Source organism: Typopeltis vanoorti, chromosome 23 (genome assembly GCF_054136105.1).
Source record: "Typopeltis vanoorti isolate ZY-2024b chromosome 23, IOZ_Tvanoo_1.0, whole genome shotgun sequence".
Lineage (NCBI taxonomy): Eukaryota > Metazoa > Arthropoda > Arachnida > Uropygi > Thelyphonidae > Typopeltis > Typopeltis vanoorti.
The window spans coordinates 55264432-55282778 of NC_143571.1; the positions used below are offsets into that span (position 1 = coordinate 55264432).

An 18347-nucleotide genomic window follows, 5' to 3' on the forward strand; every position below is an offset into this window, starting at 1 on the left:
AAAAAACCTAAATGTTTCTCTTGCTATGCATATAGCATTTGTTGAGGTTGCAAAGTTTTTTAACGGTATAAAGACATTTTTATTCTAGTCTTCGGAAAAACAGAGTAAAAAATATCTATTCATGAATAAAAATTAATAGTCTGTGTATTATAAGACATTGTTGATCTACAACAAAATACCAGCATATGCGAGATTGATAAGAGACAGAAGAACTGCTGATACTAAAACAAATAAAAAAAAAAACTGATGAATGTAGAATTCTCGAAAGTGTGGATAATTCCGATAACGGTCGGATGTAATGTATACTGAGTCTCAGTAAACAAAAGAAATTTCTTGGAAAATAGAGCGAAATATATACAAACCAGAGAAATGCACATAACATGGACAACCAATTTTATGAGATGATTTGCTGCTCCATCAAACGATATTTATTCCTGCCATTCCTTGTCTCCTCCTAAGTTTTTTTTTAATTATGCCATCATAAATTCACTTATTCATGTTTAGACTTTATAGGATCGTCCTATTCGCTCTACCCAGCAACTTATAGGACACACATATCACAAATGTTAATTATTAACAATTCGTTTACCATTAATGAAAGTATTTCTACTCACACTTATTCTTTCTTTTCATTTCCTATTCTAACATGTCTTATAAATGATGGTTCACATATTTTCATCTTTGAGTATTTCAAATATACCAACCAAAGCATTCTCCTTCATTGTTGTTTTCTAATAAATCTTAAAACAAACAGATCGTTCCCCCACTCTGTGCAGAAGTATTCAAAGTTATCGTGCAATTAATTTCATTGTACCAATTAAGATGAGCACTGATGCGCTATGCACTCTCAAAACTTTCATACATCGATAAAAATGCAATCATACAGTCATGGGCATCTGCAGAGGGAGGAGGGCCAATGGGGAACTCTCCTGGGCTCGAGTAAAAAATTCCACAAATTATAATCATAAAAGTGATTGAGATATGTAACCTTCAACCCTCGATCATGGAAAGTTTTGTCTGTCTTAAAATTTTATTATGAGTTGGCCTCTTTCGGCCCACGGTGGGGTAGCCATAGAATACGTGTTTTATTGCAGCAATAAAACACGTTTTTTTTTGTTTTTGGTTCATCTTTTTCTGATTTGTGAACAGCGAGACTAGTTCGTTTGCCCTCTGTGTCTAGTGAGTCACTGAATGAAATGTAAATTGCAAATTTATAGTGAAACAAATTTAAACAGAAAAATACATTTTTAAAAGGTAAGTGTATGTAATTTAATATAATTTTACTTGTTAGTTTTATGATTTTTTTGCTTTTCAACTGAAATAATTTAATAATTTAGGATTTTGGGATTAATTAATTAGTTGATTTTTAATAAAATATGCCGGTCAATTTTTTTATATATGAAATTGTCCAAAAAACTATTAATTCTGAATCCTTTTTTTTTAATAATTTAGGATTTTGGGATTAATTAATTAGTTGATTTTTAATAAAATATGCCGGTCAATTTTTTTATATATGAAATTGTCCAAAAACTATTAATTCTGAATCCTTTTTTTTTCCCCAAGAATTAAAGATCATTAAAATCGATCTAAAATGAAAATAATGTACTGTATTTATAGTTTACATTGATAAATAATTACATAAAAAAATGCTAAAAGATGTTTATTGATGTAATTATTTAATTAAAATTAATCAATAATTATAAAAATTTATTGATGTGATTATTTGTCCCATGCCCCTGGAAAATTTTCTGCGGACGCACGCCCATGCATACGGTCAAATTGAAGTGAAATTTTTAGCACGTGTTGCATAACCCACATGACAGCAAACCCAACCGAAATGGGCATGCAATGCCACTGGTGCTTATACAAGTATGTGTGAAAGTAACAGGATGCAAGTGCTCTGAACTCTGTATTGGACTGATTTCACCTTATTTATAGAAATCATTCAACCTTGCTGAAATACTATATACACATAGATTAGTTTAGAGTAAGTTTAGATTTGACAATTTTTTTGAAGGTACTATGATATATATTAATGGGGAGGAAAGTGGGTGTGGGTACAATAATCACAGATATACGTGTATATTGAATATGTATTTCTGTGTTATCCTAGAGTCTATTGCTGTTCTTTTTATTGGCACAAAAATTAGGTACATGGTTCTAAAGAACTGGAATTTTGCAGAAAGAATTGACTGCATTTGATAATTGTCAAAAGTTAGCTATGTTATGTAGTGCTATAAAACTGAAGGTGATATTTTTTGCGAGGATAGAAAGGACAACGAGGAAGGGGAAGTGCTGCTGATGATAGCAGGGGAATTAAGTCCACATAAAGTAGACATGAAAGAGGGGAAATAGTGGCTCTAGTTATGAGGCAGTGTGGTGTAATGTGGAAGTTGACAAGAAGACATATTTAGTTGAATGTTGCTATAGGCCAGGGAATGTGGAGGGTGGTAATGAAGAAATGTATAAACAACTTGGATTAGTGAACAAAAGAAGGGTAATTATTATGGGTGATTTTAATTATTGCAGTATAGATTGGAATGAAGAAATTCCAAAAGCACATGAAAATGAGGAAAATGGATTTCTCGAGTTCTTGAAAGATAACTATCTCAGGCAGCATGTAAAAGAGGGCACGCTGGGATCAAGAGTTTTAGATCTGATCAATATCATCAGAGGATGTAATTGTGAGTGGAATTTCATACTTTCCTCCAGTTGGTGAGAGTGATCATGAAATTATCACCTGGGTTGTGGCTAGCCATATGCAGACTTCTGTGAGGAAAGGATATATGTGAAATTATAAAGCTTTTGATTATGACAAGCTTAGGAAACAGCTTGGAGCTATAGCATGGAATGAATAGCTGAATGGTAACGAAATAAATGCTGTTTGAGAACTGACAAAGAAATACATAACAGCATCAATGAATGAATGTATTCCGAAGGCCAAAAGGCTGAATAAAGTAGGTGTAATATGAATGAATGAGGAACTTAAGCATGAAATCTGGAAGAGGAAGGCACTTTGGGAGGCAGTACAAGATGAATAATGATAATAATCAGTTTCATGAAGAGTATAAAGAACAAGCCATGAGAATGACTCAGTTTGTAAGGAAATTAAAGAAAAATACTAGTTTTTTTTAGATATGTGGCAAGTAGAAGGAAGAATGATCATGGTAAGATTATGTTAACGGATGAAAATGACAGAATGGTAACCACTGCAGAAGACATTGCTGAGGTATTCAGTGATCAATTTTTAAGGGTGTTTCATTCTGATCTGAGTGGAATCATGAGGAAGTTAAGCATAGAGGACATAGGAGAGGATGGCTTAATTGTGAGTGAGCAGGAGATATTTGAGGAAATAAATAACCATGATGTCAATAAGACGATAGGATTTGATGACATATCACCAAACGTCTTCCAGGGAATTGGTAGTAGCATTGGCATGCTTGTTTAATAAGATCCTTACAACAGCACAAGTTCCAAGGGAGTGGAAAGAAGGTAAAATTGTTCTATTGCATAGAGGCATAGGTGATAAGGTTGTGGCTTCAAATTATAGGCCACTCTCTATATCTGGAATTGTGGTGAAGGTACTAGAGCAATTGGTGAGAAATAGGATACAGAACTGGGTTGAAAACAGCAGTATTCTTTGTGTTTATCAGCATGGGTTTGTTAAGGGGAGATTTGTTTTACTTATGTACTATAACAAGGTGGCAAATACCTTGAACAGGGGAGATGCATATACAGTGGTGTATGGATTTTGCAAAAGCTTTTGATAGACTGCCACATGACAAGCTGTTAAATAAATTGAAACAGATGGGATTGGATAACAGACTTCTGAGTTGGATCAGTGACTGGCTTTCAGATAGGTATCAGAAAGTTGTATATGGGGGTGCAGCATCCCATAAGAGGAAAGTCAGTAATGGTGTACCGCAGGGGTCAGTTTTGGGACCATTGTTGTTCGATTTATGAGTTCAGGAGCCAGTTGTGAAGGCATCATATCAGATAATGGAAATGATGTGGAGGACCCTGACATGCAGAAATAAAGATGTTATGATGCCATTGTATATGGCCTTGATCAGGCCTTATTTGGATTATTGTGCACAGATCTGGTTGCCGTGTTTTCGTGGTGATGAGGATATGTTGGAATGGGTCCAGAGAAGATTCACAAAGGTTGTCAGTAGTCTTTGGAATGTGGAGTATGAGGACAGATTGAGAGAATGTAAATTGCAAAGCCTCGTGAATAGGAGGAAGAGGGGTGGGGGGGATATAATTGAGACATATAAGCTAATCAGAGGTTGTTATCAGGTTGACATGGAAGAGATTTTTCATGAAATGGGAGGGGATTGAACAAGAGGCCATTACTGGAAACTGTATAAAGAGGATGTGAGCAGAGGAGTGTGGAGTAGGTTCTTTGCATGAAGAGTGGTTGGTGAGTGGAATGCATTGCCTGAGTGTGTTGTGAACATAGACACATTGAATCATTTTAAGGCACGGTTGGATGAGCATTGTGTGCAGTAGTGTGTACCTCCAATGATGAGTCTCTGACTCTATGGAGGTCAGATGTTATTAATAATAATAATAATATTAGTTTATTTGTAAGCACTACTTCGAAGCATATATGAATTAAAACAATACAGTAGCTGAATCAGTTAGACATGTGCATCAGTTATTAGATTTAGTGAAGAATGTGTGTTCTGGGATTATATTTAATTTGCAAGTATATTGTGTATATTATATTGTTAAATATAATACTTATGCCGGCCTGGTTAGCCGATTATTTAGAATACCTGCTCTCCAACCAATGGACCACAGGTACAAATCCCGCCGTGGGCATGGATGTTTGTGATTGTCTTCATGTGGAAGATGAATTTTGTCGCCTGGTGTGAGACCACTTTTCCCCTTATTGGAGGCCTGAAGTGGCTGAAAAAGTTCTATATTTGGTCTCTAGAAGCAGAATTTCCTGACAATATAAAAATAAATTAAAAAAATTACAAAAAATAAAAAATAAAATTGAGAAAAATGGAAAAAAAAAAATTTGCCCACTCATGGTACAAATGTACTATAGGTTTAGTGATAAACTTTTGTGGGTGATAACCACAAAAAAAAAAAAAAAATTAAAATAAATAAATAAAAAATATGTATATCAGTATTATGTGTGAGGTAGATGTTGATAAAGGAAGGAACTCAGGCAAAACCTGATGATGATAACATACTTTAAAGAGCTTACCATATGAGTTACTGCTAACCTTGCTTCTAGAAAAATATAAAAGATAGAGGTAAAACTTTCTTTCTTGAAACATCTTTGGGAAAAACAATGTCTGTATATTTTTAGTGAAATGATTTGTTTTTGTTGCACATGCAGTGCACTTTGAAATATATTGCTTTGTAATAATCTGTTATTATCCATCCCACCATCAAAATATATATATATATATATATATATATATATATATATATTTTTTTTTTTTTTTTTAATATATATATATTATTTTATTTCATTATTCTTTTTTTTTTAAAGATTTCATTGGAAGAATCCAGAGACAGCTGTGAACCCCTGGATGTTGCTAGTTGCATTGAACAGTTATCACCTAGTATAGAAGACTTAGATTCATTAGGAAAACATAAATCATCTGAGTATCCAACAGACTTTAGTGATACTACAGAATCAGAATTAAATGGAGTTGACAGTAAGTCACATTTACTTTATAAATATGAATCATTTCTCAAATTCACTTTTCTTAAAAAATAAAATCCATTATATTTTGCCATGTCCATTTGAATATATAAAAGATTTTTTTCTCCCTATATGTGAATTTGATATTTGAATTTTGGTTTTAAGGTTAGCTACATTTCTTAATATTATAATTGGAGTATATAAATTTTGCACGAGAGGTCTGGCCTAACTGAATATGCTTTTTTGCAGACAAACATAAAATAGGATATCATCTGAAATTATTTGGAAGTAGCTCAGCTGTGTCATGAAACGTAATATGAAGACAACTCAGTTGCAAAGATAAAATAGTGAAATAATTCTTTTGAATGATAAAACACTAAATAGCTGCATACAATAAAAAAATAAACTTTTTTTATATCAGTCTCATGTGTACATGAGATTGAAGAACAGAGGACTTCCACAAGTAGAACTAGTTTTTATGATGTGTTCAGGTCAAACCCGGAAGGATGCTTGGTCACGGATGTTACTGGTTGGAAAAGGGAGGTTCCCTGTTTCACAAGAAACCACGGGATTGGAACTTGAAAATGCTAGAAGTATGAACCAAGGTAAGCTGGAAATAATAAAGATGGAAATGGAGTGCAAGAAGCTGGATATATTGGGAATAAGTGAACTTGGATGGACAGGAATGGGCCATTTTCAGTCAGGGGATTATATGGTATATTACTCAGGACATGAGACAAGTCGTAAAAATGGAATATCTTTCTTACTCGGGAAAAAGATGGCTAGGTATGTATTAGGTTATAATCCACTGAGTGACAGAAAATCATTTCTCTCAGAATGAGTGGACATCCAATGAATATGACCACCATTCAGGTTTATGCAACTACTACAGAGACATCAGAAGAAGACATTGAAGAATTTTATGACAAGTTACAAGAAGTGATAGATGCCACACCAAAGCAAGATTTATGGCTACTTATCGGAGATTGGAATGCAAAAGTGGGAGAGACTGAGGAACAAGGAATAACAGGTTGTTTTGGTTTAGGTATTCGTAACACTGCAGGGAAGAGACTAGTTGAGTTTTGTGCAGAGAATTCTTTGTTTGTTTCTAATACCTGCTTTAAACAGCACAAAAGAAGATTGTACACATGGATATCACCTGATGGACAATACAGAAATCAAATTGACCATATACTTGGACAAAGAAGATGGCAAAATGCAATTCAGTCTGTCAAGACTTTTCCAGGTGCAGACTGTGGAGCAGACCATGAGTTATTAGTGGCTACGATACATGTGAAATTACGGAAACTGAAAACAACACAAATGTCGATCAGATATGGAAACATACCAGCTGAATACAATATTAGCATACAGAACAGATTCGACACATTCAATTTGTGTGAAAGAGAACCGGATGAATTATAGGAAGAGATTAAAGATATAATTAAAACAGAAGCAAAGAAGAATATTCCAACAGTTTGTATAAGAAGAAGTCCAAATGGCTGTCAGAAGATTCAATCAAAACTGTTCAGGAAAGGAGTAAAATGAAGACCACAGAAAATTTGCAGAAAGTACTGCATTTGAATGCAGAGTTTCAATGACAAACCAGAAGAGACAAGGGAAAATACGTTAACCAAGAATGCCATCAAATAGAAGACCAAAACAAGACAGGACAAACGAGATCTTTTCAAAAAGATCAGAAAAATAACAGGGAAGTTTAGTGCCAAGGTGACAATATTGAAAAGTAAACACAAAGGATATCTTACAGAAACTGCAGACATCAAAGAGAGATGGAAAGAGTATACAGAAGCCTTTTACAGAAAGGACTCCAAAATTACTGAGAAATTTGAAGAGGAGGATTATACACAGGAGCCAATACCACTGGAGAGTGAAGTGGGGTGGGCACTGCAACAGCTATCCAGTAAAAAACCACCAGGAGGAGATGGAATGCCTATTGAGCTGCTCAAAGCCCTGGGAGAAGAGGCAGTTAAAATTTTAACAGCTCTATATCAGCAAATTTGGATCACAACTACATGGCCTAAGGAATGGAAAATATCAGTCTATATACCTTTATTGAAGAAAGGCGATGCAAGAGAGTGCGAAAATTACAGAACTATAGTACTGATTTCTCATGCAAGTAAAGTCTTACTTAAGATCATTCAGAAAAGACTGGAACCATTCATGAAGAGAGAAATGCCAGATGAACAGGCAGGATTTCGAAAAGGCAGAGGAACAAGAGATCAAATCGCTAATGTGAGATGGATAATAGAAAGAGCACAGGAATATCAAAAGAATATCTACCTTTGTTTCCTTGACTATAGCAAGGCTTTTGACTCTGTAGATCATGTGAAACTGTGGAATGTGTTAAGAACAATGGGCGTCTCCCAGAGCATTTCATTATCCTTCTGAGGAATCTTTATTATCAACAAGAAGCTACTGTCCGAACAGATCTTGGAGAAACTGAGTATTGCACAATAGGTAAAGGGGTGCAACAAGGATGTATTTTCTCTCAGTACCTGTTTAACTTGTACAGCGAATACATTTTAAGAATGGCAGGGCTGGAGGAGTCTTCAGTTGGAATTAAAATTGGTGGAAAAAATATTAATAATTCAAAGTATGCAGATGATACCATCTTGCTAGTAGAATGCAAAGAAGATTTGGAGAACCTTATTATGAAAGTTAAGGAAGAAAGTGCTACATATGGTCTTAAACTTAACCTGAAAAAGACAAAAGGTATGGCAACGTGTGAGCTTAATGATTTTGAAGTAGATTGGGAGAAAATGGAAGCAGTTAACAATTTTGTGCTAATAGGATTCCGAATTGATAAAGATGGTTATTGTACTGAAGTAGTTAGAAGATTATTAGTCGGAAAGAAAGCAATGACAAATTTAAGCAAGATCTTTAAAGATAGTAGCCTCGCAACAAAAATCAGAATCATAAAAGCAATGGTATTCTCTGTGGTACTGTATGAATGTGAAAGTTGGACCCTGAGAAAGAGTGAAAGAAGGAAGATAGATGCATTTAAATTATGGGTTTGGAGACGCTTACTAAGAATACCATGGACTGGAAAGCAAACCAATAAATCAGTGATAGACAGAATAAACCTGATTGCTCCCTCGAAGCTATGATCATCAAGCAAAAATGTCATACTTTGAACACATTATGTGAGTAAATGACAGTCTGGAGAAGATGATGATGCTTCCTAAAGTTGATGGAAGCAGGAGAAGAGGAAGACCAAGAATTAGATGGGTAGTTGGAGTTAAAGAAGCAACTGGAGTGCCCCTTGGAAATTCTGAAAGACATGGTCAGGAACAGATCTGAATGGAGAATGCATGTTCATGGGATCACCAGGAGTCGTAAATGACTCGATGGAACATAACAACTCGTGTATATACATGCAAGATTGATAGTCTCTTCTAGCCATCAGAAGTGGTGAGGAAGGCTTCTAAAAAACAGAACTAGATAGAATGAAACAAGAAGAGAAGGATATCTGAGGAACTGTGAATTGATGGTGACTATTCATGTTATTATAGGCTTTAAAAAAAGTTCAGTAGATTACCTGTGTAATTACTTGTAAGAAAGACATGGGAAACAGGCCATTTGAGAGAATAGCAGTAGGAGTAAGTCTATAAGAGAGGAATCATGATTTAGCCAACTTATTCTCTTTGGCAGTACCAGAGCATCTCTAGAAAGATTTTTGATTGGGTCTTTGTGTAAATCCTCATAAAAAGTTTTTTAGCCTGAGGAAGTCATAAAATTATGATATAATTGAAAATTCTTTAGGTGTGTTTTGATAGTATAGTAGATTTAATATATACATTTCATCAGTTGATTTTGAAACTTTAGTTTATATGAGATAAAAGGTTTTTTGAAATTTATTTGTTTGCATTTCTTAATGTATCTGTACTTGCCTTATCATCAAAATTACTATGTAGATGAGCAATGATGGTTGTATAGAAGAAATTAAATATATTTAGTGCAGCCAACCTGCTTATGTTTGATAATGAATCCTTAGAAAGCTGTATGGAAATATTGAATACATATATTGTTTTATGTCTCATCATCTCAGTTGCTCATATTTGAAACTCTGCACAACTTCTTATCTGAGAATGACTTGCACCTATCCCAAAACGTGAAAGAGAATATTTTAAGTTACTTGAAAGATCTTGAAGTGTCCTTTTATAAGTACTTCCCTCAACGTGGAAAAGAAAACAATTGGATTGAAGATCCCTTCAATGAAGAATTCTTCAAAGAAGCTAAACTATCAATCAATGAAAAAGAGCAGTTAATCGAACTTTCAACCGATTCTTCTTTAAATTCTGATTTTAAAAGAAAGCATCTTATTACCTTCTGGGTAGATGTCAGTGAGGAATACAAACAGCTCAGTGAGAAGGCACTCAAATACCTCTTGCCATTTACCAATACTGAACTAGTGGAGAGAGCTTTTTCTTCTTACGCCCTCATAAAAAATAAGTACCACAACAAGCTTAATGCAAGTCCAGATTTAAGACTGTATCTTGCATCTTTTGAGCCTGATTTCAAGAAACTAAGTTCATCAAAGCAAGCTCAATGATCTTACTAACAATGTTTCAATCGGCTATACCAATTATTACAGACTTTTCAGATAACACAAATAAATATTATTAATAATAATAAATCAAAAGTATGTTAAATACTTGATCATCATTATCTATATTTAACATGAAGTTATACTTATTTCTGTGTTACGAATATTGTAAAATTAAATCTGTGGTTTGTACTTTTAGTGTAGTAATTTTCCTTTCCCAACTCATTACCTCATTTCCACTATTTTACATTAAGATAGGCACTGAACAAAAGTGTCAGTATTTAAAAACAGCTATTTTAAAAACAAGGGGTACAATTTATAGAAATGGGTTTATACAAGTGGAAAAAGGTTGTGAACCACTGCCCTAGAAACTGTCTTACTACTGCCAAACAGGTGGGACAGCTAATATCAGGATATCCAAACACAAGTACTATATATGGTTCCACCAATGCAGCCACTCAGGACTTGCTGATCATGCTCTGGAGATCCACCACAGGATACACTGGAAGAAGGCTTTGAAAAACTTTCCAAATCTCAACATATTTGAGTGCATGAGCTGCCCCAAATCTGGGAAGCATACATTTTAAGAATATCAGCCCAATGGCTAAGACAACCCAATTTAGCCCATTAGGGGACACTGTTCAAGACTCTAGACCTGATCTCTGTTGCCTTTATTCAGCCTCATTTGCTCAGTGTTAGTGCCTGCATAAACATCTGATTGTTTTTGTGATTCCTGATGACGACGACAATGTAACATTGCCGAAATATAGGTTGACAACATAGTCTATGTCATAGTTGGCGAACCTATGGCACGTCCGAGAATTTTGCTGGCACGCCAATGTTTTACAGGTGATATCCTTTTATATGCTTATAAATTATTTAATTTTTTTTTAGTTATTACAGTACATACAAGTTAAATTTTGTTTTACACAAGAGAGCAGCTATGAAGACATGCGTAATATGATTGGTGCGGTATTAACAAAAGATCACGTGACCCAAAGACCAAGGCAACCGACAATTGTTGAGTTGAATGTTAATTCTCTTCAACTGAATTCCATAACATCTGAAACTGTCATAACAAATCTCAACATATTTGAGTGCATGAGCTGCCCCAAATCTGGGAAGCATACATTTTAAGAATATCAGCCCAATGGCTAAGACAACCCAATTTAGCCCATTAGGGGACACTGTTCAAGACTCTAGACCTGATCTCTGTTGCCTTTATTCAGCCTCATTTGCTCAGTGTTAGTGCCTGCGTAAACATCTGATTGTTTTTGTGATTCCTGATGACGACGACAATGTAACATTGCCGAAATATAGGTTGACAACATAGTCTATGTCATAGTTGGCGAACCTATGGCACGTCCGAGAATTTTGCTGGCACGCCAATGTTTTACAGGTGATATCCTTTTATATGCTTATAAATTATTTAATTTTTTTTTAGTTATTACAGTACATACAAGTTAAATTTTGTTTTACACAAGAGAGCAGCTATGAAAACATGCGTAATATGATTGGTGCGGTATTAACAAAAGATCACGCGACCCAAAGACCAAGGCAACCGACAATTGTTGAGTTGAATGTTAATTCTCTTCAACTGAATTCCATAACATCTGAAACTGTCATAACAACATTCACCATATATTTCTTAGTTTTAACACATTCACGACGGGGTATCGTTCGTACGGAACTTCTCATTACCAGCGGGCTCAACTCACACAAAGTTTCAATCCTTGGTTGAATTTTATTCCTGCATGTTTGAGTTTGAGCTGGCAGACGAACTCACGCATGCATTATATGTACAGTGACCATATTTTTTTTGGAGAAAATAAAGGTCAAATCAGAAATTGTTTCATAATAAATAAAATAAAAAAAAACAGGTTGCATTTATTTTTTTCACTAAAACTAAAAAGCTTTATAACATTTATTGTAAAATATAAGCATATACATAGCATTCTAAACAATCATTATTATTACTTTAAAAAATTAAATTTTGATACTTTTCACAAGAATAAACTTTTTTAATAAATCAGGTTTGTGTTTTAAAAATTCATAAAACTGTATACCAGTGTTTCTCAATCTTTCTATGGCCATGGACCAGTAAAATGCTGAAAACAATTCTACGGACCACTAAGTTACAGAGGCGTAGCTGGGGGAGTGTGGGGGGGAGATTCGCCCCAGGCAGCACTTTTTTGGCGTTTAAGAAATCTTGTCTATAAAACAACAACTGAGTGATGAAATAGACTTCAGCAATGTCATCGACGATTTTGCGATATGTTCCACCATATTATCAAATTCACACTAGATCTTGAAAAGGACAAACAACTACCATTCCTAGACATCATAATAAAGAAAAACGAAAATAACACTGTCAACTTATCAGTTTATAGAAAACCAACAAATACTGGACGTTATCTAAACTTTAGCTCATCACACCACATCTCCCAAAAACTCAGCATTATTCATATGCTAAAGAAAAGAGCTATACAATTCACCACAGACCATAATGATCTACAAGAAGAATTAAATAAAATATCAAACGATCTACTCCTAAATGGCTACCCTAGAGGACTTGTTAACAAGATTCTCTGATATACCACAAAGACAACTTGATGACATCCAATATATAACTACTATAACTATTCCATACGTTGGTACCATCTCCAAAAAATAGCTCGCCTCCTCAAACCACACAATATTAGAGTGACCTTCAAACCAGTTGAAACTATCCAGAAATTTCTAAGATCACCAAAAGATTTCAATCCTTTCTACAAACATGCAGGAGTTTATAACATCCTTTGTTCCTGTGGTCTAAGTTACATTGGTCAGCCGTCTAGAAGCTTCGAAGTGAGACAAAAGGAACACATCAGCTATGTTAGAAACAACAGACAAGATATTTCTGGCCTTTCTTCACTTCTCTACAACCAACCACATTATTAAATGGAATAAAAGTCCTATGCCATATATAGAAGAAAACTACTGTTCCAGAATCTTCAAAGAAGCTTCTACATTCGCCGTTCCACAAATAACCTCAACAGGAACCAAGGTTTAATCCTACCAGATATATGGAAGACTTTAATTAGAACAATAAACACAGAAGAAATGAACTTCAGTGCAAACTACAAAATGCATCTCAACAAGTAAACCATGTATCAGCCACCCCCATATTGTTTCATGCGCACTACTATTTTGTTATTGAAATAGAATTGTCAATTAACGTTTAGCTTGTAATTTTCGTTTCTTTGCTTTCCTGATTGTACCCTGATGAAGCCGACAGTACAAGCCGGCAAAACTAGTTGATAATTAAATTAGTTATTCACCTACACTTGACCAATATCTAAATAATAGTTAATTTTCATTAATCTTTGTGGTCACGAATTAACAATTTCTAAAAAGTTTAATTTTTATTAAATAAATAAATAATATGATCTAATTATGTTACTGCTTACTTTTAATGAGATGGTTGAGCTTCTCAGCCCTTGCAGAGTTGCTGGGTATCTGGCTCAATATTGGTCAAATTCAGTTGAAGATCGGCACACACACACACTTGCGCGCGCGAAGATGATTTCTGTATTTTGTTTTTATTTGAAGGAGTGATGAAAATCCTTTCTCACAAAGATAGGTTGTGGAGAACTGCTTGACTATTTTCAATGCTTCAGATAATTCGGGAAATTCACTTCTCACTGAAGGCGAGATCCAATATTGAGCCAAATCAAGATCATGGAATTGCATTTTAAGTCCACTGTCACTTGAAAGTTCAATTAACTGTTCTTTTTTCAATAATGAAAGGTCGTTCTTGTGACTGCAAGCCTGAAATGTCTGAAAGATAGGATAGTGTTGATAACCATGCTTCGTCAACAAGGAGTGATGCAAAATCAGAATTACGTTCATTTACAGATAATAAAACTTCGTGCCTTAATTGAAATAACCTTGTTAGTACTTTGCCCCCGGAACCAGCAAACTTCAGAATGAAGCAAAAGTTGTGTACTGTATATTCATTGCCCATTTCATCGCAGAGTACTGAAAATAACCTGTTATTTAACGGTCGAGCTTTAATAAAATTAACTAGCTTTACAGCATTATATATTACAGTTTTAAATTCTGGTGGTATTCCTTTGGAAGTTAACGCTTCCCTATGTATGAAACAATGTACCCAATTCATATCCGGAGCTACTTCCTTGACCATAGAAACAACCCCACTATGCCTGCCTGTAAGGGCGCGAGCTCCATTCGAACAGAAGCCTATACATTTTTCCCACTGGATCCCTTTGTGAATTATGTAATTATTGAGAGTGTGAAATATTTCTTCTCCAGTTGTTCGGTATGAAAAAGTTCTACGAAACAGAATATCATCATGAATGCTGTTATCATGCACATATCTTACGTAGCATATTAACTGCGCATCACCTGTAACATCAGTCGTCTCGTCTATTTGTAACGCATAATAAGGGCTCTTCTTAACTCTTTCGATTAACTGAGATTCTACGTCACCTGCCATATCATTAATTCTGCGACCGAGGAATCAAATCAACATTTTTTAGTAACTTGTTGCCAAACATCGGTTTTACCACATCTTTTATAGCTGGAAGTAGCAAATTTTCCCCGACAGAATGAGGTTTCCCTGTTTTCGCTATGCTCAAACTTAAGAGATAGGATGCTTCCAGTGCCTTGCTATTAATGGAACCCATGGCCGAAACTATATCTTTCCCTAATGATTTAATGTCCCTAATGTATGAAACTCTGAAAAAATTCACTTGGCTTATTTTTCACATCACAATGTTTACTTTCTAAATGTCGTCGGAGTTTCGCAGATTTCATGCACTCGTTCAACAACACAAAATGTTGAGGTTTCTGTTCCCTTTCGTTTCTACACCAAGTAAACCCGAATTCCAAATATGAACTGTTATATTTCCTACTGTATTTTTTCTTTGAACTGCTTGTTTCTTCTTCTTTAATAGTATCAGATTTACTCGCCATTACAACACTTGTATCACAATTAGTGTTAGCATCACCTGTTTCATTTGCCCTTCTATTCAAAGTCCTAGTTCTAAGCCACTTTTCCATTATTAAAAACGTTTCCGAAAAATATATAATACTGGGATTAACTCAGGACATACTTTGTCCAAGTATCACTTAGCACTTCTCAAGATATACTGAGCCTTGGTTGAAGGAGGGAAACCTTCAATAATAAAAATCAATAAACAACAAGCCATTGTTTGAAATGTGGATAACACATGTTCACTTCAAATCTGACAAAACAGAAAGGGAAGGCAGAAGCAATAAAACTATATTATTGTTCACTTCACTCCTCTTTTATTATTGTCATTCTGACATTACAAATTTAGCGGCAGAATGACGAATTATACAAAGGGTGAAGTGAACCCTTTATTCCATTTGGTATAAATGCATGCTTTCAATGTTTCGATGTTTAATTGGGTTTTTTCACTGGTTCACATATTGTTCACTAATAAAAATACTCGTTCAGTGGAGGCATTAGATCCAGCAAAACATAAGCAAAAGTCAACGATTTTTAAAATGTTTTTAAAAGATATGTGTTTATCTGCGAAATATTTAAAAATTTCAATCCATCTATGTCGGCGGGACTCGTCATTTTGTTGCCATTCTTCGATCTTTTCACTGGTGACATAACTTTTAATACACGAAACTTCATCAGATAGTTCGCCGTCATTTATGTTTAAGTTCCAGCGACTGGAAATGAACAAAACACTTTCCTCGATCTTCGCTCGCAGAGGGATTTCTCGTAGTAGGACCCATTCAAATACTTTCATTTCCACGAAAGAGCTGTCCCAGTTATTTAAATAATCAATACAGGTTTGGTAAAATTTATGAATTGCTTTAAATATGTTTGCATCAATATTCAGTTTACTATTTCAATTCACAAAATAAAGGACAAAATGACCATTTTAGAAAAAAAAAATCTAAAGGACAGAGCAGTAAAATAAAGGACGTATGGTTGCCATAATTATATGGTATGTTTCAATTCGTGGTAGAATTTTATTTGAAGTTAGCCTTTGTGATCTGCCATAATGACATTGAGAATTTCAAATGCAATAAAAGAAACACTTATTTCATGTAATTGAAAAATTGACAATAGTTTTTAGTTAGATACTGTGTTTCAGTGAAACATATGGTTTTCCTTGAGTCTATACAGCATAGTTTCTGTGGGAAGGTCACAATAATAGTGCAATTAGAGATAGCTGGAATAAAAACTGCGCTAACTAATGAATCACACTATTTATTGAGAAATATATTACAGAGACTGCAAAAGCCTCTGTACCTTATTCAGGGATACAATAAAACTACACTTGTTTTTCTTGCATCTGCAATATAATGTCTGTTGGGAAGGGTGTGTTGTTACTGCTTGGAGCAAGTTACTATTGCTTCGACGTGAATATGTTTAAACATTTTTCGTGTCGTGTGCGAGGTAATATGCAAAACTTTTTTATGTCTTTTTTCATAAAGTAAAATCAGGGGTGCGAGTTATAAGCAAGGGCAAGTTATATTCGAGTAAATACGGTAAGCATTTCGCTGACAAGTTGACATCCTTCTGCTGCTTCCCCTGCTCAGTTGACTTCTATGGTGAGTTACAATGCATAAATATTTTTCTCACTACTGTTTTCTTTCCAAACCAACATCATTAAAATCAATTTAATAATACCATAATAAATTTTACATTGGATAATATTATAAATTTATATATAAATAAATAGAATAAAATATTACTACGTTAAAGTTCCAAGAGGCTATTTTTTTCGGCTTAAATTAAGTTAAGATTCATCAAGGATCGCCACCACTGGTCTAGGCAGATCTCATGGCTTTTAAATCTGTTACCATCACTAACATTCTTGTGACGGAGATGAAATGATCTGACATTAATAAATGTCCACAAAATTTGTTTTTAAATTCTTTTTGCAATGAGTTGCCCTAGTGTTGTACTACCCAGGTGATCACTTATGCCTGGACTCGCCGATAGCTCTTCAGCACGAAACTCTTAGATTTCGATAGATTTCGATCTCCGAGTTTCGTATCTGGCTTTAAAATAAAATAATGAGGGATTTATTATACCCTTAACTTAGAATAAAATATTATTTATAAAATATTATATAATATTATAAATTAATTAATTACTTTTCTATTAACTTTTCCCTTACTAAAAACTGCCCAGCATGTCAGCAACTTGATTTGTAAATTTTTGGCACGCGCCGGCATGTCAGCAACTCGATATGTAAACTTTTGGCACATGCACATAAAAAGGTTCGCCACCACTGGTCTATGTTGTCATTTCCTGAAAAAGTAAAAGCTATTGGACAAAGGAGATTCATATGAAGGTATACTTGGAATTTTCAAAAGCCTTGATAGATTGTCATGTGGCAAGCTTGTGACTAAATTTGAACAGATGGGGTTGAATATCAGTGCATTGTGTATTGGGGTGGTTGGTATCCCAAAAGAGGATGGTCACTAGTAGTGTGCTACTAGGCTGCAAATTGCATTATCTCAACCTTTCTTCATATTCAACATTTCAGAAAGTATTTTGGTTGAACTCCTCTGTACCTTTTCCAACATCTCTTCATCCATTTGAAAACCAGGTGACCAAATCTGTGTGCAGTAGTACATATGTGACCTAATCAGAGCCTTACACACAATGGAACCATAATCTCCTTACTTCTGCAAACCAGTTTCCTCCACATCATTGCAGAATTCATTGTATTGTCTTCACAATTTTGGCAATATCTCCTGTAAATTTTAGATCCTTATCCACCATCACCCCAAGATCTCTTATTTCTTCTACCTCCAACATTATATCCAGTGGTGAGTTATGGAAATTTTAACAAAGGGCTCGCATTGTCTGGTAAGAAAAAAAAAGCCGTATTTCACACAAAACTTTTATTAATACAGCTTGTGTACAAATGCCAATCAAAAAGTATGAGGGGGGGGGGCAATCAACCTGTAAATTTGTTTTTAAATAAATATTTTATGATCTAAACATGAAATATTTGCACACAATCATCTGTATTAATTTTAATTTATCATACATAAGAAAAACATTAACTATCAAAATATAATAAGAATAAAATCTTTTATAATCGCACA

At 34.5% G+C, this 18347-nt stretch overlaps 1 protein-coding gene across 2 annotated transcripts in view; it reads left to right on the forward strand.

The window, feature by feature from the left end:
* Nucleotides 1-18347, forward strand: part of GramD1B (GRAM domain containing 1B) — a 390336-nt gene that overhangs the window by 212343 nt on the left and 159646 nt on the right. For both annotated transcript variants that reach the window (XM_090412772.1, XM_090412773.1), the window contains one exon: nt 5513-5681. In XM_090412772.1, coding sequence (XP_090268898.1) covers nt 5513-5681 — 169 coding nt within the window. The remainder of the gene's footprint in view (nt 1-5512; nt 5682-18347) is intronic.